Here is a 24649-nt window from a genome sequence, read left to right as displayed (position 1 = left end):
AAAACAGTATGTAGCTACCATCACCTGTCCAGACTAGTAAATAGGATCATCTTGCGATTGCGCACAAGGCACAAAAGACTTAACCACCACATGTACAAGAAATTGCACCTTGTGCGGTCTCAATAGAATCTCTGTGGAGAAGCCAACCAAACTGCTGAGCACATCCTCCAGAACTGCGTGAGCCTGCAGGAAAAGCTGTAAGGACAAGTGTAGCCTCTACGGAAGACACCCTGTTTTATCCTTGCCTCTGGATTTGGTTATCAAGAAGAAGAATTAAGTGAGTGTTTCCCTAATACCTTAATGTAAACAGCATCCAATACCATATCATTCACTTCACATGAAGAACTTGGGTCATTAATCATTATTGGGAGTGATTGGCCTGGTAAGCTCAGGTAAGAGATTTGTATTTTTTACTCTTGTTTTAGATAAAGAAAATTAAAGCATAACACAGGCGGAGCCTTAGGATAAAATATAAACCATGTTAAATTGGCTTTATTCTTAAAGACTCAGCAAAACGGGCTAGACTGTCAGACATGACTGGCACAAAATAAAATGGTCTGACAAACATTTGGGCATTGTCAAACATAATATCTGACAGTAGACTGGAGAATTTTAAGTGAAATAAACATGCTTGTCTGACATAAATACCAAAGGCCTAACAAGATTCCAACCCGATCACAAAATGTGTATGACAGGTCCTTCAAAGGTTTCATGGTTTTTGGTCAGAATGGTATGACCATATAGGACCAGTGCTCCAGATAACATGCGTAAAGGCGTAAAAACGAATTAAATTTCTTAAATAACGATTTAGATTTAGAATCCTTGCGTAAAGTTACGCATTGAAAAAATAAAACACGAATTCAAAATTTTCGAACGTGCGTAAAACTTCCAGTAGCAAATTATATACGGTTAACATTTCATCCCGGTTCTGAATCGTCTAGGCGCTCAATTAAAACTACAACTTTAAGTCAACGTCACTCAAGCGTTTGCTGTGAGGAAGAGCCACACCTAAGAACGGTCGAAAGGCCAAACGGTCTCGATTCTGTTCTCCCAGTATTGCAGACGTGTCATTGCTGTTTATTGTACCTTTTTAATTACACTTATCGTAATTTTTATACACAAGTAATATACTGTATACCTATTCAAAATGTTATTAAAATTAAATGTTAAATATAGTTTTTTATACGACTTTAACGGCGACCAAAAGGCCATTATGACCTAAGCCGAAGTGTCAGTGACCGTTTTACATAAAAAATCATAATGGCCGACCAAAGCGGTGTATCGAAGCGTGGAAGACAAAACAAAGCCATTTCAGTGTCAAAAGTCCATGGTGCATGTTCTTTCAATTAGCAAGAAACGGAGAAGGAAAACCAGGCTTTTCCAAGACTATAAACCAAAATGTTGAATTGTTAGTGTGTCGAAAACAATTAATATAAAAAAAAATTTGGTAATATATTGTTAAGAAATAATTTTATTAATAGGGGGTAAAATAAGAATTAATTTTTAAAATAGGGAGTAAATAAGAATTTGACCTTATTTTTATCTGGAGCTCTGTATAGGACGTTTCTAGTCAATGTATCTCGATTGGTTGAGTAAGTTTCGAGTAAGAGTCAATTTATAATTTTCTCATATTTTCACATTTCAAAATACTCTGCGTTGTCCACTGCAAAAACTTACACATTTTAATGAACCGTTTACGTGTTTGTAACTTGGATTCTAATCATTATTCAGCAAGCACACCATATCACGGAATCCGAAGTTGTTTTAATTTGCACATTACAGATAAATTTATGATCTTTTTATGTGAGAAAATGGTTGACCTACTTACTCTAAGTAAAAAAACTAACATGATGATGCAAGATGATAAGTCACTGCAGTAAAATTGCTGTTTTATGATGAAAGGTGACATGCAGCAGCTGCCTATTAATATTATTGTTGGTTGGTTTGCTAGTGTATTTTGCAAGATTTTGGAATTGTTATACTGTTCTTAAACATTTGATTTTGAGAGAGACTTGTTTGTTTGTACGAGATTACAGGCGATTCAATAATCTATTGCGGTCGTTATATATTCTAACCCAACTATGTCCCAAAGTTATAACGGTGACAGTAGGTCATGAATTATAACGTTAACTTTTTGGCAGTTACAACGAATCCGTGTTAAAAACTGAAACGGTTTCTTATATTTTGTATCAAATGCCATGATACTTTCTGCCACTTAACGACAATAGAGTTGAACTTTACCTGATTTAAGCTGAATTTGAAGAGCAGCCTTCGGAAAGTTTGACAGGAACGCCATCTTGATTCTTTTAGCGAGCGAATGTCGTCACGTGACACAAAATTACCAAGCAATTTCTGACGTATTACACGGTTGGAAGACAAGCAATTTAACTCACACGGCTAAAAGAAAAATAGAAAAACACCTTCACTAATGTATTTCTTAATGACAATACTATATTAACATCTTTTCGGCGAAAAGTTTTGGCCCAGATTGTGACCTTCACACGGGAAACTACGAGATTGCAAAGTTTACCGGCGAATATGGCAGGTCGATTCGTAGGCGTTTTTCGCCAAATTTCTACCGTGAATCGTAGTTTAGCTCGAGGTAAAACGTTAGACTTTCATTATTAACAGCGTTTAAAGATGTTCATAGTTTTTATAGCTTTTGTATGTGTCAAAATTTGTATTTCTTTATTTTTACTTACGTCGCGAAAATATATGACTCAATTATTAATGCAAAATATCGGCATTTGCGTTCAGTTCCTGCTAACGTTCGCATTTAACCAGACCTGTCGTATTTAGATCTAATTAATGATGAGATGACGGCCCCTAAATCATTAAAATCGAATATGACTGATAAAATGTGAAATAATAATTGTGCAATCTGATGGAGTGGTTAACGATAACAACAATTCTTAATAATGTCATTGCAGGTACAATTTACACAATTGTTTTTGAATAATTTCATTCCGCAACCACAAATCTGGCTGCTCTTTTGGTTTTGTTGGCGAAATACCTACCGAGTGACAGTGCATTTGTTTAAGATCACAAAGTTTCATATCGGGGGGCATATGTCATCCTATGGAGACAGCTCTTGTTTTCCTTATTTTGGGAATGGGTACCTTTGGATTGGGAAAATTTGTGGCGTTTTGGCAAAAAATGAGCAATTAGTGTTGTTGTTATTTTGCTATAAAAAGCTTCAACATTAAGAATAAAAGTGTGGTTTACCAGCTTCTCACTACAATTACCTCAGGGTTCAATTTCTGCTCCCAGTTCTTGTGAGCTTTTTTGTTGTCACCATACCAGATAAGTGGTTAGTCGTTATAAACAAAACTTATAAATAGCTGACTGTTAGTTTACCAAGCTAGCTAAATCAACTGGACTGAACAATAATTCAGTTTTCGACCATTTTGTCAATTTAATTGCACTATTATCTGTTTTAATTTAATTTCTTTGTCTCAACAAAGCAACAAGGAGAATATCCATACTATCTCTTGTTCTTTTTATTGTTTACTGATAGTCATATACCAAACAAGGCCGAAGGGCATTCTGCATCTCAAAGTCAGGCTTCAAATCTGATTGTGAATTCAGAGGAAGAAAACAGTTTCCTCAAGTGCAGCCATTTAATTATTTAAACAAATGAATAACTGTTATATTTGAAATAATCTTAAGGAGATGTGCACAGTTAATATGCTAATATTATTTGTATGCACTTTAAATGCATAATGATTATTGTGCTTTATGTGAACTGTAAAAGTATTTTTTAAGTTTTTAATATAAGTCTTGTTAGAGGTTAAAATACATGTAACTTGCATTTAATCTGTGCTATGTCATATTGCAGGTAAGACAAAATAGTTTTCACTGTCTGAAGAGAAATTGCCACTGCTGAAATCACTGAATATTAATACTCAATGTTATAATAATACCCAGTTTAAAGTTTAGTTGGAAGCCAGAGATTGTCTAGTAGAACAAAAACCATGCACATATGTGACATTATTTAACTTACACCAACCTTGATTTGGGTTGTTACTCAAACTAGTTAAACATGTTTACTGACTAGCTCACACCCCATTTTGAATTTGTTTACAGTTTCAGGAGACCATGGTCTGAAAAATTTCTTCTCAACCACTGCGAGAATGGATTTCGGTAATATATTCATTCATGTAGCATGTAATGATTTGATGCAAAAACTTAATGAAAGTGCAAGACAAAGTTTTTGGAATATATGTAATTTTTTGCACAAATGTATGAAGTTAAAGAACTTATAGAATTATAATTTCCTGAATGATTGTTGTTAAACCACCCAAAATAAAGAAATTATGATATACAATTTACCATGTTTTTGATGATGATGATTTTTGAAAAGCAAAGGGATATTGTGGTTATCTCTGCTGTCCATCTGTCCATCCGTCCGTCCTGGCCACTATCTTCTCCTACACTATAAGCACTAGAACCTTGAAACGTACACACATGGTAGCTATGAGTATACGTGGGACCCTGCACTATTTTGAATTTTGATCTAACCCCTGGGTCAAAAGTTATGGGGGTTGGGGCGGGAACTGGTCAGAGATTTTCACTCATTATTTTATTGTATGTACTTTAAAATTGGTCATAACTTTTGCAATATTGAAGATAGCAACTTTATATTTGGCATGCACGGAGCTGCACATTTTAAGTGGTGAAAGGTCAAGGTCATCCTTCAAGGTCAAAGGTAAAAAAAACAAATCAAGGGAAGTAATAAGCTTTAAAGGGAGGTAATTTATGAACCTGCCAAATGATTTTTTTTTTAAATAAATCAAAGTGGTGCAGTAGGGGGCATTGTGTTTCTGACAAACACATCTCTTGTTTTATGTTATTTTACATTAACTTCTTCATTTCTACACCAATTTACTTCCAATTGATACTGAATGTCTCTAAAGACAATACGGTCAATCTCAACTATGCATGGCCCAATTACCAACCCTGGGGCGCCCCTTGGGTCAAACATGCAGCGTGGGGATACGCGTCGGCCTTTGCCACGCCATTTCTGGTCTTAATTGAGATGTCCCATTCTGTCTCCCTACAGGTAAATACCTCACCTACACAGTGAAAGATGGCATTGCTGTTGCCAAATTTGATGAAAAGGATGCAAAGGTAAATTTACTTGTTAAATTTGATGAAAAGGATGCAAAGGTAAATTTATTTGCTCATGTTCGGGATTAATACTTCAAGGCAAATATAAAGGAAAAGTACAAATCATATTCCAGTTTTTATTAACTAATAAATTATGTATGTTGTACAGATTACCGAAATCACTACACTGTAACTCCAATATAACGCGGATGGCGGGGTCCAAGCCACGCAACAGCGTTATTAACGGATCCGCGTTATAAGTTTTGAGCTCATTTATTGCAGGGGACTATAAAAACAGGTATGGTATAGCCTATAATATAGGTCTTGTGTATTGCCATGCTGTGTTGTCATCCGCAAATACATGCATATAAACCGAATCGTATCGATAAAAGTATACATACTGCTTTTCTTATGTGCACATTTATCCAATAATCCAATCAAGTTACAACATCACTTAAAAAATAATAATCATGAACATTTATGACGATAAATATATTTATGAATTTCACAAACACAACTATATGCATACGCCATTTTCAGAAGTGTAAAGAGAACAGTGCATTACGGGGCAGAGCTTTCATTGGACGAGAGAATTTAAATTTAGATTGAATGCAATACGATTCATGTACAAAGAAATTTTGTATTGCGTCATACACCGTCATGCAAAAAACTTTCTTTCCGGGAACTTTCTGATACCGGGAAAAAAAGAAAGTGAATCTCTGTTAACAATTACACTGCGTTAGCATGTATATAAATAGTCTGGATTATTAATTAATTTCTCGTACACGAACTGAAAGATTAAATGACTAAATACTAGAATGATAATGAAATGACAAAAAAACTTGTTTTATACTGTGTGCAGTATATTTCAAAGCCGCTCCTTTAATACAGTCAAACTGCAATCATATCAAAGTAAGAATGATTTTATCGTTTTGAATAACTTTAATTTTATAATTATCCCGCTTGCACTTAACTTATTGTAATTAGCGCACCGAACCGCTCTGATAGGGAATACATGTAATAACACTGACACGCGAGTTTTTCACACTTATATTGACATTACACAACAGATTAACACAAATTAGCCGTCGGTGTTGTTTAACCTCGAAGCGATTAAAATCAATTCAACTGACGGTTGAATAAAGCAATCAAGATGTGATCGCTGCCATCTTTGAATTGTCTGAAAATACATGAAGTTGCATAACATAGATTTGAATCAGAAATGGAAGGTTGGAGAAAAAACGGGATCCAAGACCCACCCGCGTTATATTGGATTCAGCGTTATAACAGAGAGCGTTATATTGGAGTTGCAGTGTATAATGGTAATCCCTACATTTTCATGAAAGTAGCTTTTTAGTTTATTGTTAATGGCTGTATCGTGTATGACTAAATAAGTTCAATTTGTGAACATTAAAAAACGTTTACCTGTTCTGCTTTTGTTCATTATGAACCTTATTCCCATAAAAAGTCTTGTTTTCTCTATTGGTTCTGTAACCATCTGGAAGCCTGTTCTCACTATTCGTACTTTCACCAGGTGAACACACTGAACCGCGGCACTATGGCAGAGTTCCAGGAGGTGTACAAGGAGATTACAAACAACCCTAATGTGAAAGGCATGGTCGTCATATCTGGGAAAGCAGATTGCTTCATTGCTGGTGCTGACATTAAGTAAGATACTTTTCTCTTATGTAGTATTAGTTGGCTTGTTTTTATGCCCCCGGATCGAAAGATCGGGTGTATATTGTTTTTTGCCTGTCAGTCTGTCTGTCTGTCATTTTATGTGTCTGTCTGTCTGTCTGTCCCAAAACTTTAACCTTGGTCATAACCTTTGCAACATGATGATAGCAACTTGATATTTGGCATGCATGTGTATCTCATGGAGCTGCACATTTTGAGTGGTGGAAGGTCAAGGTCATCCTTCAAGGTCAAAGGTCAAATATATGGCTTCAAAGTAGGGGGCAGTAAGGGGCATTGTGTTTCTGACAAACACATCTCTTGTTTAAATTAATATATGAGCAGAGTCTGCACAATCTTTCTAATTGCTGTGTAGTTGATTTAACCATTTTGTAAGTAGGGTGGTGGCCCTTTGAATTGGGAAAAATAGGGTCCTATCAACCAAAATTATGTAACTGTGTTGTAGTTTTGGCATAATACACAAACCCGCAAATTGAGAATACATATTTTTGTAACATTTTAACAGCTGAGGTTAATATCTCTGTGCTGGATAGGGAGAAGAACTGAACATTTTGATAAATACAATTTACAAAAATATTTTTGCAGGGGAGGGAGTGGGCTTTGATTTGGGAATTTTAGGCAGTAAATTGAGGGGAAATACTTTTAGCTCATCTATTTTTTAGCTCATCTATTTTTTCAAAAAAAAAATGAGCTATTGTCATCACCTTGGCGTCGGCGTTGGCGTCCGGTTAAGTTTTGCGTTTAGGTCCACTTTTCTCAGAAAGTATCAATGCTATTGCATTCAAACTTGGTACACTTACTAACTATCATGAGGGGACTGGGCAGGCAAAGTTAGATAACTCTGGCGTGCATTTTGACAGAATTATGTGCCCTTTTTATACTTAGAAAATTGAAAATTTTGGTTAAGTTTTGCGTTTAGGTCCACTTTTCTCAGTGAGTATCAATGCTATTGCATTCAAACTTGTTACACTTACTTACTATCATGAGGGGACTGGGCAGGCAAAGTTAGATAACTCTGGCATGCATTTTGACAGAATTATGTGCCCTTTTTATACTTAGAAAATTGAAAATTTTGGTTAAGTTTTGTGTTTAGGTCCATTTTATTCCTTAAGCATCAAAGCTATTGCTTTCATACTTGCAACACTTACTAACTTTCATAAGGGGACTGTGCAGGCAAAGTAATGTAACTCTGACTGGCATTTTGACAGAATTATGTGCCCTTTTTATACTTATAAAATTGAAAATTTGATTAAGTTTTGTGTTTAGGTCCACTTTATTCCTACAGTATCAAAGCTATTGCTTTCATACTTGCAACACTTATTAACTATCATAAGGGGACCGTGCAGGCAAAGTTATGTAACTCTGACTGGCATTTGGACGGAATTATGGGCCCTTTATACTTAGAAAATTGAAAATTTGGTTAAGATTTATGTTTTGGTCCATTTTACCCCTAAAGTATTATAGATATTGCTTTCATACTTGGAACACTCAAAAACTATCATAAGGGTACAGTAAATGGACAAGTTGCATAACTCTGGTTGTCATTGTTACGGAATTATGGCCCTTTTTTTGACTTAGTAACTTTTAATATATGGTTAAATTTTGTGTTTCAATCTACTTTACTTCTTAAGTATCAAGGCTATTGCTTTCAAACTTCAAATACTTTCATGCTATCATGAGGTTACTGTACCTGGCAAGTTGAATTTTACCTTGACCTTTGAATGACCTTAACTCTCAAGGTCAAATCATTAAATTTTGCTAAAATTGCCATAACTTCTTTATTTATGATTAGATTTGATTGATACTTTGATGAAACTACTCTTACCTGACATACCACAATAGACTCCACCCAAAACGTCCCCCGTGCCCTCCCCCCCCCTCCCCCCCCTCCCCCCCACCTCCCCCCTCCCCCACCCTATTTTTTTTGTTTTTTAAGATCATCTCCCAAATGACCACCACACCCTCACACTATACCCCCACCCCACCCCACCCCCCCCCCCAATTTTTTTTTTATTTATTTTTTTTTATTTTTTTAAGATCATCTCACAAATTACCACCACACCCTCACACTATACCCCCCCCCCAATTTTTTGTTTTTAAACGGTTATGTTTGAAATACCGTCCAACCATCGCACCCAAAAAATCCCCCCCCCCCATCGCCCTTCCACCCCCCCCCCCCCACCCCCACCCCGATTATTATTATTATTTTATTTTTTTTCGCTTTTTTGGAAGATTGTGATTGAAAATGAGAGTCCCCTCACCTTTAAAAAGAAAATAGATGAGCGGTCTGCACCCGCAAGGCGGTGCTCTTGTTGAAAAAAAATTATGAGCTATTATCATCACCTTGGCGTCGGCGTCCGGTTAAGTTTTGTGTTTAGGTTCACTTTTCTCATAAAGTATCAAAGCTATTGCATCCAAACTTGGTACACTTACTTACTATCATGAGGGGACTGGGCAGGCAAAGTTAGATAACTCTGGCGTGCATTTTGACAGAATTATGTGCCCTTTTTATACTTAGAAAATTTAAAATTTCGTTAAGTTTTGTGTTTAGGTCCACTTTTTTCTTAAAGTATCAAGCTATTGCTTTTATACTTGCGGCACTTACTTACTATCATAAGGGGACTGTGCAGGCAAAGTTATGTAACTCTGACTGGCATTTTGACAGAATTATGGCCCCTTTATACTTAGAAAATTGAAAGTTTTGTGTTTTGGGCCGCTTTACTCCTAAAGTATCACAGCTATTGCTTTCAGACTTGGAACACTCACAAACTATCATAAGGGGACTGTATGGAACAAGTTGCATAAATCTGGTTGTCATTTTGACGGAATTATGGCCCTTTTTTGACTTTGGATATTTGGTTAAATTTTGTGTTTACATCCACTTTACTTCTAAAGTATTAAGGCTATTGCTTTCAAACTTCAAATACTTTCATACTATCATGAGGGTACTGTACCTGGCAAGTTGAATTTTACCTTGACCTTTGAATGACCTTGACTCTCAAGGTCAAATAATTAAATTTTGCAAAAATTGCCATGACTTTGTTATTTATGATCAGATTTGGTTGATACTTTGACAAAGCAACTCTTACATGACGTACTACAATAGACTCCACCCAAACCATCCCCCACGCCCCTCCCCCCCCCCCCAATCCCACCCCCCTAAAAAAACAATTTTTATTTTTCATTTTATTTTAAAGATCATCTTATAAATGACCACACCCCACACTATACTCCCCGATCCCACCCAACCTCCCCCCCCCCCCCCCCCATTTTTTTTAAACATGGTTAAAAAACAAAAATATTTATTTTTATTATTTTATTTTTGAAAGACCGTCCAACTATCCCACCCAAGAATCCCCCCCCCCCCACAAAAAAAATAAATTATTTTTTCCCCCACCACTATAGTGGGGGACATATTGTTTTTGCCCTGTCTGTTGGTCTGTTTGCGCCAACTTTTAAACATTTTGCAATAACTTTTGTTATATTGAAGATAGCAACTTCATATGCGGCATGCATGTGTATCTCATGGAGCTGCACATTTTGAATGGTAAAAGGTCAAGGTCATCCTTTAAGAACAAAGGTCAAAAAAACTAAATCAAAGCGGCGCAGAAGGGGACATAGTGTTTCTGATAAACATATTTCTTGTTTTGATTTTGTTTTTGCATTTTTATTTCTTATTTTTGGAAGATAATGTAATAAATGACTACACCCCCACACTATACACCCCTCTCCACCCCACCCATCCATCTTTTTTTTATTGAAGTATTGAGATAGTTCCCTTCACCTTTAAAAAGAAAAATAGATGAGCTGTCTGCACCCGCAAGGCGGTGCTCTTGTTGAGATTCGGAATGGGGCTAGAAATGTTTTCAGTCCAGTGGAAATAATGGCTGCTGGGGGTGGGGTAGTTTTTCTAATATGACTCTAGGGAAACTTTGTGAACAGTCTTAAAGTCACATTTTTTGCAAAATCCTCATGGAACTTGTCTTAGACTATTTGTTCTTATGATATCTCAGCTTAGTTATAAAATGGTTCCAGTCTGTTGAAAAACATTTCAACAGGACAGGATGCAGGTTTCTTATATGGCTATAGGAAAACGTTGTGAACACTCAAACAATTGAACATTTGTAGTCCTATCTTTGTGCAAAGCATTAGTTTTGATCATGCCTTAGCTGTGTTTTTAAATAGTTATTGGAAACATTACAAAAGCTGCTCAGGACAGTTAAGTTCCATCTGGTCTCAGTAGAGTGACCGAAGGCCTGTGGTCCTCTTTTTGAAGAAAGGTGCAAGTGATCCTTTTTAGGAACATGTTTCAATTAATGAGATATATAAAAACTGAGTTTTAGGAAAAATGTATAAAGTGATGAAACAATATTGAAATTAGTTAGCTTAGAAATATTTTCCTGAAAACAATCCAGCTTTAAAGCATGTGGTATCAAGTAAATCTTTGAAGTAATAACTAGTTGCTTCAAATTGTTTGTTACCAAAAATGATTATTATACGCCCGTTTCAAAACCGGACGTATTTTAGTTTCCCCCTGGCGGGCGGGCGGCGGTGGCCACAGCAGTGTCCGCTCTCTAATTGAAGTAGTTTTCATCGGATCTTCACCAAATTTGGTCAGAAGTTGAACCTAGACAATATCTAGGTCAAAATAAAATATGGGTCATGCCGGGTCAAAAGCTAGGTCACAGGGTCACTTAGTGCAATTCAAGGATTTAGCATGGTGTCCGCTCTCTAATTGAAGTAGTTTTTATCCGATCTTCACCAAATTTGGTCAGAAGTTGAACCTAGACAATATCTAGGTCAAAATAAAATATGGGTCATGCCGGGTCAAAAGCTAGGTCACAGGGTCACTTAGTGCAATTCAAGGATTTAGCATGGTGTCCGCTCTCTAATTGAAGTAGTTTTCATCCGATCTTCACCAAATTTGGTCAGAAAATTTGTCTAAATTATATCTGAGTCAAGATCAAATATGGGTCATGCCGGGTCAAAAACTAGGTCACGAGGTCACTTAGTGCATTTCAAGCATTTAGCATAGTGTCTTTAATTGAAATAGTTTACTTCCGATCTTCTGGAAATTTGGTCAGAAGTTGTATCTAAACAATATCTAGGTCAAGTTCAAATATGGGTCATGCCCGGTAAAAAACTAGGTCACTGTGTCACTTAGTGCATTTCAAGGATTTAGCACGGTGTCCGCTCTCTAATTGAAGTAGTTTTCATTTGATCTTCACCAAATTTGGTAAGAAGTTGTGTCTAAACGATATTTAGGTCAAGTTCAAATATTGGTCATGCCGGGTCAAAAACTAGGTCATGAGGTCACTTAGTGCATTTCAAGCATTAAGCATGGTGTCCAAAACCTTCAAACGGGCGTATCTTGTGACAGTTTTGCACTGTTGTTTGTGTTTCTTTTTATCTGATCATACCTCATACTTGCAAAGTACATTCATTTTATGATAAATTATTTTAAGATTATTATTTTTTAAATCAGTTTTATCATTGCGCCACATTACAGTATGATCTCTGACTGCAAGAATGTACAAGAGGCCACAGCATTGTCCCGCAATGGTCAGGACATGTTCAACAACCTGGAGAACATGAAGATCCCTGTAGTAGCTGCCATCAACGGCTCTTGTCTTGGAGGGGGACTCGAGGTTGGCACTGTTGATAACTGCTCAAAGTATTGTATAAATACTGGATTACATTCTTCTTCTCCAAGGTAGACATGTACCTTGTTCTAGTAAAATGGGACATAATTCATGTGCGTAAAGTGTTGTCCCAGATTAGCTTGTGCAGTTGACACAGGCATTACCAGTAACAACACTTTCTGCCTAAACTGAATTTTCATTTAGAAGAGACTTCCTTTAAACGTATAATACCATTAACCCTTTGCATGCTGGGAAATTTGTCGTCTGCTTAAATGTCGTCTGCTGAATTTCTAAAATTAGCATTTTCTTAGATTTTTTTCAAAGAATACTATCAGAATAGCAAACAGTTTGGATCCTGATGAGACGCCACGTTCTGTGGCGTCTCATCTGGATCCAAACTGTTTGCAAAGGCCTTTAAAATTCGGTTCCCGCACTGAAAGGGTTAAAGTAAAAAAGTCGTCACTGGCTAATCTGGGAAGACTTTTTACGCAAATGAATTAATCCACTTTTCCCGGAACATGGCTCCTATTGTCTACCATTTGCAAATAATTGGTGAAGAAAACCAGACCTATCTCTAAGATTATGCTGCTTTTTCCCAATAATTATTACTTATTTAATTTATTGAACCAAATATTTAATGATGTTCATGACAAAACACCATGCTTGTATGTGAGAGATTACTTATCAGTAACTGGTCAGTCCATAGGTCCTGAAGCTTGGGTTTTCTTCTCTGACTTCTCGGTGGATCTCGCTCAAACTTCCACAGTTTAATGGCCTTAATGTGTAGGTAATCGTTATATTAAGATGATTTTTTGTAGGAAGCAACTAATCTTTATCTGGTTAGAGGCTTTGTCTGTATCCAAAATTCAGCAAATTAAGAAAAATGATTGGTTCGTAAGGAAAATCTCAGATTTGCTTGTGCGTCAGTGCTTTCTTCATTCCCAAACACAGGGTGCAGGATCAACAGGGTTCACAGTGGTTTACACATGGGCTGGACAGAATGATAACACACAATTAAGAACTTAATTTTTTCATATATCGCAAGTTATTGAAATATGTTTGCATAAATCTTAAGATTTTTTTGCAGTTTGTGCCGATTTAAGATTAAAGAATACATTATTGAATATGTCTAAAATCAGTGCCAAAATTTCACGTTGCGTGCAGCATAACTGTGTATATTAAATTTTTGGCACGCAGGCTTATTAAATAAAGTAATTCTGATGTTTTTCACATTGCAATAAGCTGCATGAAAAATTGGCTTTTATGCACTAGTTGAAATTCTTCCGAAAAATTGTTTTTAAAAGTTATTTGACAAAAGGCACCCCTTACCGGTGTGTTAACATCCATTAACATCCATTTGTGTACCCCATAAAGTCACGTGATACTGCATCCTGAACATACAAGGTTGCTAATGAAGCCGGGTCTCTCTGTTCATAGACTGCCCTGGCGTGCCACTACCGTATAGCAGTGAACAGCAAGAAGACCTCCATGGGAGTGCCCGAGGTGATGCTGGGACTGCTGCCAGGGGCCGGGGGCACACAGAGACTTCTCAAACTGGTATAGAATCACATTAAATGTATCCTAGATTTAGAAATTTTATGAATTTTGTGTGGATTAAACCTTTCCTTCATCTTTTGCACTTTCTATTGGTAAGAATATTTCATGTTAAAATATTTTGTAAAGCATTTTTAATTTTTTACTTGTTTTAATCAAACCTTACTTAAGCTACCATTCCAAACTGCAATGCCGATGATGTTGACGGGTAAAGCCTATAATGCCAAGAGTGGGAAGAAGATTGGGCTAGTGGACCATGTGGTGGAACCCATAGGTAAGTGCCTTACAAGGTGTTATGTAATTGATAATGTTGACTGAATATAGCTTCAACCTATTTATTTAAGCTTTAATCCATCGAAACCCAAATGCTTTTTTGAGACTCCATGAGTCTCATTCCTGGGCAGAACCAGCCTGTGAAGAAAATCTTGAGAGAGCAGTGAGTATCAAATATGGAATCTTTTGATCACTTGGAAGACACCTTCATGGAGACTGTAGCATAGCTCTTTTAGATACCTTTTCTCCTTTCTCTCTAGACTAGAATCTAAATTGACTTTTCCAATTTTTTACTGCTCAGCAGGCTTCTTGTTTGAAATTTTTCTGTTTTAAGATTTTTTTATCCCCACGCTTTCATATTGTGGTTATCTCTGCCGTCTGTTTGTCCGTCTGTCTGTCCGTCCTGGCCACTATCTCCTCCTACACTATAAGCACTAGAACCGAGGGCTGAGATTTTCACTCATTTTTTAGGTTATTTTACATTTACTTCTTCATTTCTACACCGATTTACTTCAAATTGATACTGAACATATCTAATGCCAATACGGTCAATCTCAACTATGCATGGCCCCAATACCAACCCTGGGGCGCCCTGCCCACATAGACCACGCCCACCCAAAATTGCCTTTTACTACAATTTCTTCATTTCTACACCGATTCACTTTTAATTAATACTGAACTTCTCTTATGACAATACGGTCAATCTCAACTATGCATGACCCCATTACCAACCCTGGGGTGCCATGCCCACATAGGCCACACCCACCCAAAATTGCCTTTTACTATAACTTCTTCATTTCTACACCGATTCACTTCTAATTGATACTGAACTTCTCTTATGACAATACATGTACGGTCAATCTCAACTATGCATGGCCCCATTACCAACCCTGGGGTGACCCTGGGTCAAACATGCGGCGTGGGGATACGCTTCGGCCTGTTCCGCGCCATTTCTAGTTTGTATTGTCATTGGAATATGTCTATTTTCTTTCAATACATTCTTCAGGATGAAATATTTAAGAGCGGTGTTGGATATCGATTCTTTATATTCAGTTGTGGTTTTTGATGTTTTCACTGTCCATGATTTATATATATATTTGTACTTTGACACGTGTTGAGTATTTAGTACATGTGTTCATGTGATCTGTTGTACTGTTGTATTTCAGGTGTTGGTATCAAAAGTGCAAATGAAAATACCATGGAAGAACTTGAGAGGGAAGCCATTCTTACTGCAAAGTGAGTACTCGTTGATTTTAGCAAGTTCTGGGTAAACTGGGCATAATCCATGTCCGCAAAGTGTCATCCCAGATTAGCTCGTGCAGTGTATACAGGCTAATCAGGGACGACACTTTCTGCTTTCATTGTATTTTTTGTTTAAAACGAGTCTCTTTTTGCCAAAAATCCAGTTTAGGTAGAAAGTGCAATTAGCCAGGCTAATCTGGTACAACACTATGAACATGCATTAAGCCCAGTTTTCACCGAACAAGACCAAATTTATGAACATATAATAAATCAAGACACATTTGTATTAATTGGACATTTACCAGAATGTGTTGTTCTGTGTTAACCTCTGAATTATATGTTCTGTATATATTATTTTTTTGTTATTTATCCAACAGGGGACTAGCAGATGGAACAATCAAAAAGCCAGTTAGAAGCAAGAAAGGACTCAACAGTAAGTGTGTCAATAGTTCTTGGTTTTCACAGTTTTCTGTTGAATATTTAATTGAAGTATCCATATTAGACGCACAATCTTAATTGAAGTTGTTAAGTTGTAAAAAGTTTAAAAAAACATCACAGCTGTGTTAATGCGTTTGTTATTAAAATGTAAAATGATCTTTACATTAAAGTACCAGAAACATAAGTTTCAATTTACCATAAGAAGATATGAACCATGCTCTGGGAAATTGAGGTTAAATGCATGATCATAAAGTGTTGTCCTATATTAGCTTGTTCAGCCAGCATGTCACTTTTTACTTTTATTGTGTATTTTTTTTTTACAAGGAAGTCTTTTCTTTGGGAAAATCCACTACAGGATGACACTTAATGAGCATGAATAAAACCCCATTTTCCCCGAGTGAGGCTCACTTATGTGTGAATAACACCCCAGCTCTGACCGGTCTGCAAGTTGCTTTTATGTTTCAGAGTACATTGACATGTTTGCCAGCTCGAGACTGGGCAACATATTCTGGGAGAAGGGAGTGAAAGATGCAGTTATGAAACAGACCAAGGGCAAGTACCCAGCCCCTCTAAGGATCATTGAGGTCGCCAAGACGGGGGCACAGCAAGGGCCCAGGGCAGGATATGAGGCAGAGGCCAAGGTGAATAGTTTTTTTTGTGGAGTAGGTTTAGTTCATTATAGGTGATGCTGTTTATTGCAGTTATGACGAGTTCACATATTTTTAACACAATTTTCCTTTTGACACTATTCCTTAAAACGCAAATGCTCCCAATGTCATGGTTTTTCATACATATTTTTCCTGATTGGTGCCGTACCGGTACTCTTTCCACTTAGGCAAACAAAAACACTGAAATGGTAAAAAAGCATTCCCACTAGTGTATATGTATATTGTCAGGCCTTTGGAGAGTTAGCCATGACCCCAGAAAGCAAGGCCCTGGTTGGGTTGTTCAATGGCCAGACAGCCCTGAAGAAAAACAAGTTTGGCAAGCCAGAACGAGAGGTCAAGTATGTGTCAAGTCTACTATCTTGTTGTCTGAGTGGAAAATAATTTAGCCGTGCTCTGAGAAAATGGGGTTTAATGCATATGCTTAAAATGTCATCCCAGATAAGCCTGTACAGTCCACACAGGCAAATCAGGGACAACACTTTCTGCTTTTACTGTATTTTTCATGTAAAGGTAGTATTTTGTAAGTGAAAATCAAGTTTAGGTGGAAACTGTTGTCCCAAATTAGCCCTTAAGGACTTCACAGGCAGATATGGGCGACACTTAATGCAAATGCATCAAACCCTGTTTTCCTAGCATAAGGCTCATTTGATTTGTTTAAATATATTTTTATGCTAAAATTCCTTGCAAGAAATTGACTGATCACTGTCTCCATCATAGCAGTGTGTAACTGAAAGATCAGGTGGCATTTGAACATGTTTCATCTGGTTTATTTAAGCTAGATTTTATAGAAACGCTTTTCTTATGAGGCGCTTTTTCACACAGATTCCTTAATATAACCACTTGGTGTCTTTCAAGAAAAAATTAGTAGCTATCAAACTCTTAATTTATTTATTGCAAAAGAAACACAATGTTCTATATGTACATTATTTCAATTGGTTAGTGCTAAACTACACTAAGTATGGGCCATATACAATTTTTATATAGCATAGTTTAGCACTAGGCACATTCGGGACTCCTTTTTTGCTTCTTCAGGACTCTCGGTATGCTGGGTGCTGGCCTGATGGGGGCTGGTATTGCCCAGGTCTCCATAGACAAAGGCATAGATGTCATCTTAAAGGACGTCACAACACAGGTACGGGACATTCTTATCAACTGATGAGTAATCTGATAATATATTCATTTCTTTCATAGCTTGCCTTCTTAAAGAACTATTTAACTAGTTCAGTACCCAGTGGCTTCCAGTCAACATTTGAGTCACATTTTGGGAAACGGGCTTTAATGCATGTGCTAATAGTGTCATCCCAGATTATCTTGAGCAGTCTGCACAGGCTAATCAGGGACAACTTTGTCCACCTTAACTGGATTTTTTCTAAGAAGAGACTTCCTTTAAACGAACAATACATGTACCTTAAAAGAGAAAAGTGTCGTCCCTGATAAGCTTACTTTCACTACACAGGCTAATCTGGGAAGACACTTAAGCACATGCATTAAGCCCAGTTCTCCCAGAACTCGGCTCAGTTGCTTTCAAAGCTAGCCCCCTTATTTTAACACTGTGGAGGTACATAGATTCATTCAACTAGTGTAATACCCACTGGTTTTCATTAAACATTTTATCATTACCTTCTGTGTCTTTAATTGATTTTGCTCTTATTTGGTACAGCTTCACATTTTGTTTTGTTTTTTATTGCAGGGTTTGTCTAGAGGTGAAGATCAAATTATCAAAGGACTTGACACAAAGGTGCAGCGGAAAAAAATTACAAGGTAAAATTCTACAATAGTAGTGACCATTTCTCACTAATCATATTTATATTAACGTCCAATATAAGTCCAGTGTTCTGCTGTGGATGCGCTCTTGTGTTTTTGGCGCAAAAATAAAAGATTTGTCCCCACCCATTTCCGTACATGGGTCCGCGGGCGCAGGACTGGCAGAAATCAAGCAAATTTAAAAGTGCAAGTAAAAGGTAATTAGTTTCTGAAAATTTAATTCTGCTACAAATATACTTCTGTGTCCCCAGATTTTCCATTTTGTCCCCACTTTTTTAACCCTAAAGGGTCCCTGTCCCCAACAGTAAAGATTCACGGCAGAACACTGTAAGTCTTTAATTTCTTGATGACATCACTTGTTTAGGAATTTAAAAAAATAAGCAAACAAGTGTGACAGTTAAGTTTTGTTTGTGATTTCGAAACTAGTGTTTATGATGTTTATGATTTTAGATGATATTAAAAAAAATCCTTGGACTATATCAGGACATGAGATCCAACTCTGTGGCAAGACCCAGATCCTTCTATTGTTGATATATTTATCTCTCAAATCCAAGACTGTCCAGACCTATATTAAAACAGACACCCTGTAGCATCAAAAACACTATATTGCTGTGAAATAATACAGATTTGAACTGATTTAAAAGTGGGCGTTATTTCTATGACAAGCATACCAGTCTCACTGATATGAAAACACAAATTAGCCGTGCTCTGTGAGAAGGGGGTTAAATGCAATTGCGTTATGTGTCGTCCCAGATAAGCCTTTGCAGTCCGCACAGGCTAATTAGGGACGACACTTTCCGCTTTTGTGGTATTATTCTTTCACAGAAAGTCTCTTCTTAGCGAAAATCCAGTTAAGGCAAAAAGTGTTTTTTGTTGGAATTTGTATGCTCCCCGAGATAAAATTTGGGCGGAGCATATAGTTGCCAGTTTGTCTTTCCTTCCTTACTTCCGTCACACTTTTGTTACAGTTTCTTATAGCACCTTCAATACTTCACCACTCTCTTTCATATTTGGCATGTAGGTACCTTGCATGGACCTCTACCTTTTGATGAGGTTTGAGGTCAATGGGTTCAAGGTCAAGGTCACCAAGGCTAATAATAATAGATTTTCCGTCACACTTTTTTAACAGTTTATCATAGCTCCTTCAATACTTTACCGATATCTTTCATATTTGGCATGTAGGTACCTTGCATGGACCTCTACCTTTTGATGAGGTTTGAGGTCACTGGGTTCAAGGTCAAGGTCACCAAGGCTAATAATAATAGATTTTCCGTCACACTTTTGTTACAGTTTCTCATAGCGCCTTCAATACTTTACCGATCTCTTTCATATTTGGCATGCAGGTACCTTGCATGGACCTCTACCTTTTGATGAGGTTTGAGGTCACTGGGTTCAAGGTCAAGGTCACCGGGTCCTTTTCTTTGTGATCGTGCCGTTTTACGGCCTTTTTTAAATAGCAGGAAAAACCCTGGACTAGTTTGGGCTGAATTATGGCCCTGTTTGTTTTATGTCCACCATTGAATATGTAATGCATTTTATGTGTCTGTAACACATTTCTATTTATATCAGATTCAAGAGTTTCACACTAGACACTAAATGTATTATTTGTTGAACAGCTTTGAGAAAGACCAGGTATTGACACATCTGGAGCCAACCATCAACTATGAACACTTCAGTAAATGTGATATAATTGTTGAGGCTGTGTTTGAGGACCTCAAATTAAAACACAAAGTTGTAAGAGAAGTGGAACAGGTAATTTCTCTCAATATTTCCTGAAACATTATATAAAACAGTTGTAAATGATGAAAGTAATGTTGTGCACTTTGGTAAACAAAACAACTGTGTTCAATTATTTATATTAACAACATTGAAATCTGCACGATGTGCTTTGAAATTGAACACAACTTCTGTCGTAAAATGTTAAAGGTATTTTTGCACAATTTAGCATTTACATGCGTCATGTAGTATTTTTTTTAATTATCCTCTCTTAAAATGCTTACATTTGAGCCACAGTCTTTGAAAACTGGACTTAAAGTCAAGTGTCATCCCCCATTAGCTTGTGCTGTCCCCACAGGCTAATCGGGGACGACACTTTCTGCTTTTAAGGTATGTTTTGTTTAAGGGAAGTCTCTTCTTAGGGCAAATCCGGTTTAGGCAGAAAGTCTTCTCCTTGATTAACCTTGGGATGGCACAGGTTAATCTGGGAGGACACTACGCACATACATTAAGCCCCATTTTCACTAAGTGTGGCTCATTTTCATTGTAAGACTTTGGTTTTTAGAAAATCCCAGAGCATTGCATCTTTGCATCGAACACTTCTGCTCTTCCAATCACCAGCATAGCCGAGGCATCCATCAGACCAGACAAGGTACGTGTAACCCTTTACCACTCGGATATGCACTTGGACACATCTGTAATCCCTTTGAAAATTATATTGAATTTATGACTTTTCTTATAAGATTTAAGTTTTAAAAGTTCCATTTCCAGCCACAATATACATATAAGCAGCAAACAGGATGCAACCTGAACAGACTGTGAGTTACTCGCAGGCTGTTCTGGCTTTATGCTGGGTGCATATAACCATTTTAGCTTGACTTTTCGAAGAAAAATGAGAGCTATACTACTTGCCCCGGCGTCGCGGGGGGCGTCTGCATTGGTTAAAGTTTTTTATGCCCCCCAATCGAAAGATCGGGGGTATATTGTTTTTGGCCTGTCTGTCTGTCATTCATTCATTGTGTGTGTCCCATAACTTAAACATTGGTTAAAGTTTGATAACTTTTGCAAGATTGAAGATAGCAACTTCATATTTGGCATGCATGTGTATCTTACAGACCTGCACATTTTGAGTGGTGAAAAGTCAAGGTCAAGGTCATCCTTAAAGGTCAAAGGTCAAATATCATTGTATTTTTCCTAAAACTTTAACCTTCATTAAAGTTTTGTCATAACTTTTTTAATATTGAAGATAGCAACTTGATATTTGGCATGCATGTGTATCTCATGGAGCCGCATATTTTGAGTGGTGAAAGGGCAAGGTCCTCCTTCAAGGTCAAATGTCATATTTATGGCTTCAAAGCGGCGTAATAGGGGGCATTGTGTTTCTGACAAACACATCTCTTGTTATAAAGTCATAGAGAATACTAGGTTAGCGTTGAATACAGAGAAGTTTATGTTGCGAGGCTTAGAACGCCGGAAGCGCGAGCCTTGGCGAGCGCTTTCGGTGTTCGAGCGGAGCAACATAAACTTCTCTGTATTCAACGCTAATCCTAGTATTCTATTTATCCCATTTGATTTTTCAACGTGACATTTAACATAAATAGATCTAATAACCTTAACAATAATTTTAATTCAGTCATAAAAGCGCTTAAAATCTAACAAATGTAACCATGCGTAGTGATATACATGTATTTGTTATGGTACGCAAAATAGTCTTTAAAAAATTCACACACAAACTGTAAAACAAGTAAAAATATCATCATATGCCTACATTCAATTTTACGCAGTATGCGAATTTTAATACATTACGACCGCGAAAAGATGATTGATTTTACTTTACTATAATTCATTTTATTTTCGAAAGAAAATGATCAAAATCCAATATGGCGGCGATTGCTCCTGACAAAATGCTGTCGATGTCAACATACATGTACACCATCGACGACCTAGTTCTGGCTACCATAACTTTAAATGTCGCTTTTTATGATTTTTGACTGGCGCGACTTTGTACAGCTCTGTCAATACTAAATAAACTGTACGCTGAAGTTTCTTTAGCTATCGACGACCTTGACAATTTTGACGAGTAAACAGACCATTGCAGCGACTGACACTTTATTTGACAAAATATACAGGGCAATACGTTTTCCGACTTCGGACGACGAATTTAAGGACGCGCAGAACGTGTTTTTTATATAATGTTATGGGTATGCCGTGTGTGATCCGATGCATCAATGGCGCCCATGTTAAAATCATTTCCCCGACAACAGGGAACGACACAAGTACAAACAAAAATCAAAACACGTAAGAACTAGTATCTTACCTTTAATTATCCTTTAAAATCCATCTATTATCCATTTAACTCAATAATTGACGATTTTGCATCTAGGGTCTTTAATAATTATTTTAGCATACTTTTATAAAGACCCTTATGCCATTCTATCACTTTATAAATTCAAATGAGTTTATGAACGCGATAAACTTTCTTCTTCGTCACACGCTACGTCATGTACTCTACATTACTGCTGTTCAAATGAACCGGAGCAGTTTTTCTAATAATAGCCGTTGGTAAACTCGGTTGCATTTGCAGATTTCTGCATACAAACATAATTATGTTTAAACTTGCACAATGTTTTATTTATCTATGGTAAATGCCCTTATTGTACGAAAAAATAATTTAATATATAAATACACAAAGAATGGAAAACATTCCAGTACACAACAGATAAATGAGTAGAAAATACCCGTGTACAAAATGGGACGTTCCCAATTCCAGTGTGGTGCTATTTTTACCATCTTATACTTAACACAGCTCTATGCCTAACGTGAATTAAATAGGAAAGCAAACATAGCAGATTATTCATGAACTGTGCGATATGTGTATGGCTTGTTGTACATTCTTAATATTGAAGTTAAATGTCAAAAGTAGATCTATATGCTTTGGTTATAAACAATGCACATTACACGAAATTAGTCAAATGTGATCAATTGACAATTCAGATATGTCGACATACAGTACATGTAGAAAACATGTGAAATAAGTCGCGTTTATAATAAATCGTCAAAAAAATGGGAAAAATGACGCAATAAGTATGTCATTTTATGACGCCATCAATCAACTGATTCATTAAACGGATGGCGAAAAAGTATAACATATGACTAGATTTAAAGGTTGAAGGTCGTATAATTTTAAAGCTTAGGTTTTGTCGACTTTGTTTCTTATGAAAAATCATTCAGTGGTAAAGTAAATATAAATAAAAAAAATAACAAAACAAAAATCGTGTAATTTGTTATTTTATTTCAACATTTCTTTTGGTGAATGTGTCATATATATTTTTTTTCTGCAAAATATGCACATTTTCTTCTAATGGGTGTCCTTAAAATTCGATAAATGAACCAAACAATATCGACCTAATTTTAGCGCATATCGCATGACGTCATTTAAAAAGTAGTCCGTGCACGCGACAGGTATATTCCACAGTGTTGAATACAAGCAAGTATATTCCACAACGTGTTATACCGTCAATGTCGCGGTGAAAATGGGATAAAAATAACTTTCACACTATCAAAGATAATTAACTCAAACTTAGAATATTACTTTATGGCAACAAGACAATTGTGTAGGTGAAGGTGCATAACTCTGTCAGCATTATTTTTGTAGTTATGCCCCTTTGTAACTTAGAATTTCGGGTTAAATTTTTGTATTTTTAATTAGTTCAATACATGTAATTTGAATACTATCAAAGATAATCAATGCAGACTTGGACTACTTCCTTATTGGGACAAGACACTTGTTTAGGTCTAGCTGGATAATTCTATAAACAAGAGCAGACAACTGTATAAAGCATTTTGTAAGAATTATGGCCCTTTTTATGCTCCCTGCAATATTTTCAGTGAAGCATATAGTTGCCAGTTTGAAGTTCCTTCCGTCACACTTTTTTGACAGTTTCTCATAGCACCTTCAATTCTATACCGATCTCTTTCATATTTGGCATGTAGGTATCTTGCATGGACCTCTACCTTTTGATGAGGTTTAAGGTCACTGGGGTCAAGGTCAAGGTCACCGAGGCTAATAATAGATTTTTCCGTCACTTTTTTGACAGTTTCTCAGAGCACCTTCAATACTTTACTGATCTCTTTCATATTTGGCATGTAGGTACCTTGCATGGACCTCTACCTTTTTGATGAGGTTAGAGGTCACTGGGGTCAAGGTCAAGATCACCCAGGCCAATAATAAAATTTTCCGTCACACTTTGTTGACAGTTTCTCGTAGCACCTTCAATACTTTACCGATCTCTTTCATATTTGGCATGTAGGTACCTTGCATGGACCTCTACCTTTTGATGAGGTTTGAGGTCACTGAGGTCAAGGTCACCAAGGCTAATAATAGATAGTTGCCAGTTTGCCCTTCCGCACTTCTGTACGGTCACACTTTTGTTACAGTTTCTCATAGCACCTTCAATACTTTACCGATCTATTTCATATTTGGCATGTAGATACCTTGCATGGACCTCTACCTTTTGATGATGTTTGAGGTCACTGGGGTCAAGGTCA

The 24649-nt window shown here is 36.8% G+C and overlaps 2 protein-coding genes across 8 annotated transcripts in view; one reads left to right on the top strand and one right to left on the bottom strand.

Moving 5' to 3' along the window:
- LOC127861856 (trifunctional enzyme subunit beta, mitochondrial-like) overlaps positions 1 to 2339 on the bottom strand; it is a 38467-nt gene extending 36128 nt beyond the window's left edge. The window contains exon 1 of the mRNA XM_052400572.1: positions 2242 to 2339. Within this exon, the coding sequence (XP_052256532.1) occupies positions 2242 to 2296 (55 nt within the window). The 5' untranslated portion in view covers positions 2297 to 2339. The remainder of the gene's footprint in view (positions 1 to 2241) is intronic.
- Positions 2340 to 2459: 120 nt separating this feature from the next.
- LOC127861852 (trifunctional enzyme subunit alpha, mitochondrial-like) overlaps positions 2460 to 24649 on the top strand; it is a 39433-nt gene continuing 17243 nt past the window's right edge. For 6 of the 7 annotated variants that reach the window (XM_052400562.1, XM_052400559.1, XM_052400558.1 and 3 more), the window contains exons 1-15: positions 2460 to 2602; positions 4087 to 4143; positions 5063 to 5169; positions 6644 to 6777; positions 12314 to 12452; positions 13884 to 14003; positions 14172 to 14274; positions 15440 to 15509; positions 15893 to 15948; positions 16419 to 16594; positions 16850 to 16959; positions 17654 to 17753; positions 18312 to 18382; positions 20002 to 20137; positions 20667 to 20753. In XM_052400562.1, coding sequence (XP_052256522.1) covers positions 2539 to 2602; positions 4087 to 4143; positions 5063 to 5169; positions 6644 to 6777; positions 12314 to 12452; positions 13884 to 14003; positions 14172 to 14274; positions 15440 to 15509; positions 15893 to 15948; positions 16419 to 16594; positions 16850 to 16959; positions 17654 to 17753; positions 18312 to 18382; positions 20002 to 20137; positions 20667 to 20753 — 1530 coding nt within the window. In that variant the 5' untranslated portion in view covers positions 2460 to 2538. The remainder of the gene's footprint in view (positions 2603 to 4086; positions 4144 to 5062; positions 5170 to 6643; positions 6778 to 12313; positions 12453 to 13883; positions 14004 to 14171; positions 14275 to 15439; positions 15510 to 15892; positions 15949 to 16418; positions 16595 to 16849; positions 16960 to 17653; positions 17754 to 18311; positions 18383 to 20001; positions 20138 to 20666; positions 20754 to 24649) is intronic. The other variant, XM_052400563.1, reaches the window with a different exon arrangement.

Source organism: Dreissena polymorpha, chromosome 16 (assembly GCF_020536995.1).
Source record: "Dreissena polymorpha isolate Duluth1 chromosome 16, UMN_Dpol_1.0, whole genome shotgun sequence".
Classification (NCBI taxonomy): Eukaryota; Metazoa; Mollusca; class Bivalvia; order Myida; family Dreissenidae; genus Dreissena; species Dreissena polymorpha.
The sequence above is the reverse complement of the archived record's forward strand: the minus strand, read 5'-3'. Positions and strand labels throughout refer to the sequence as shown.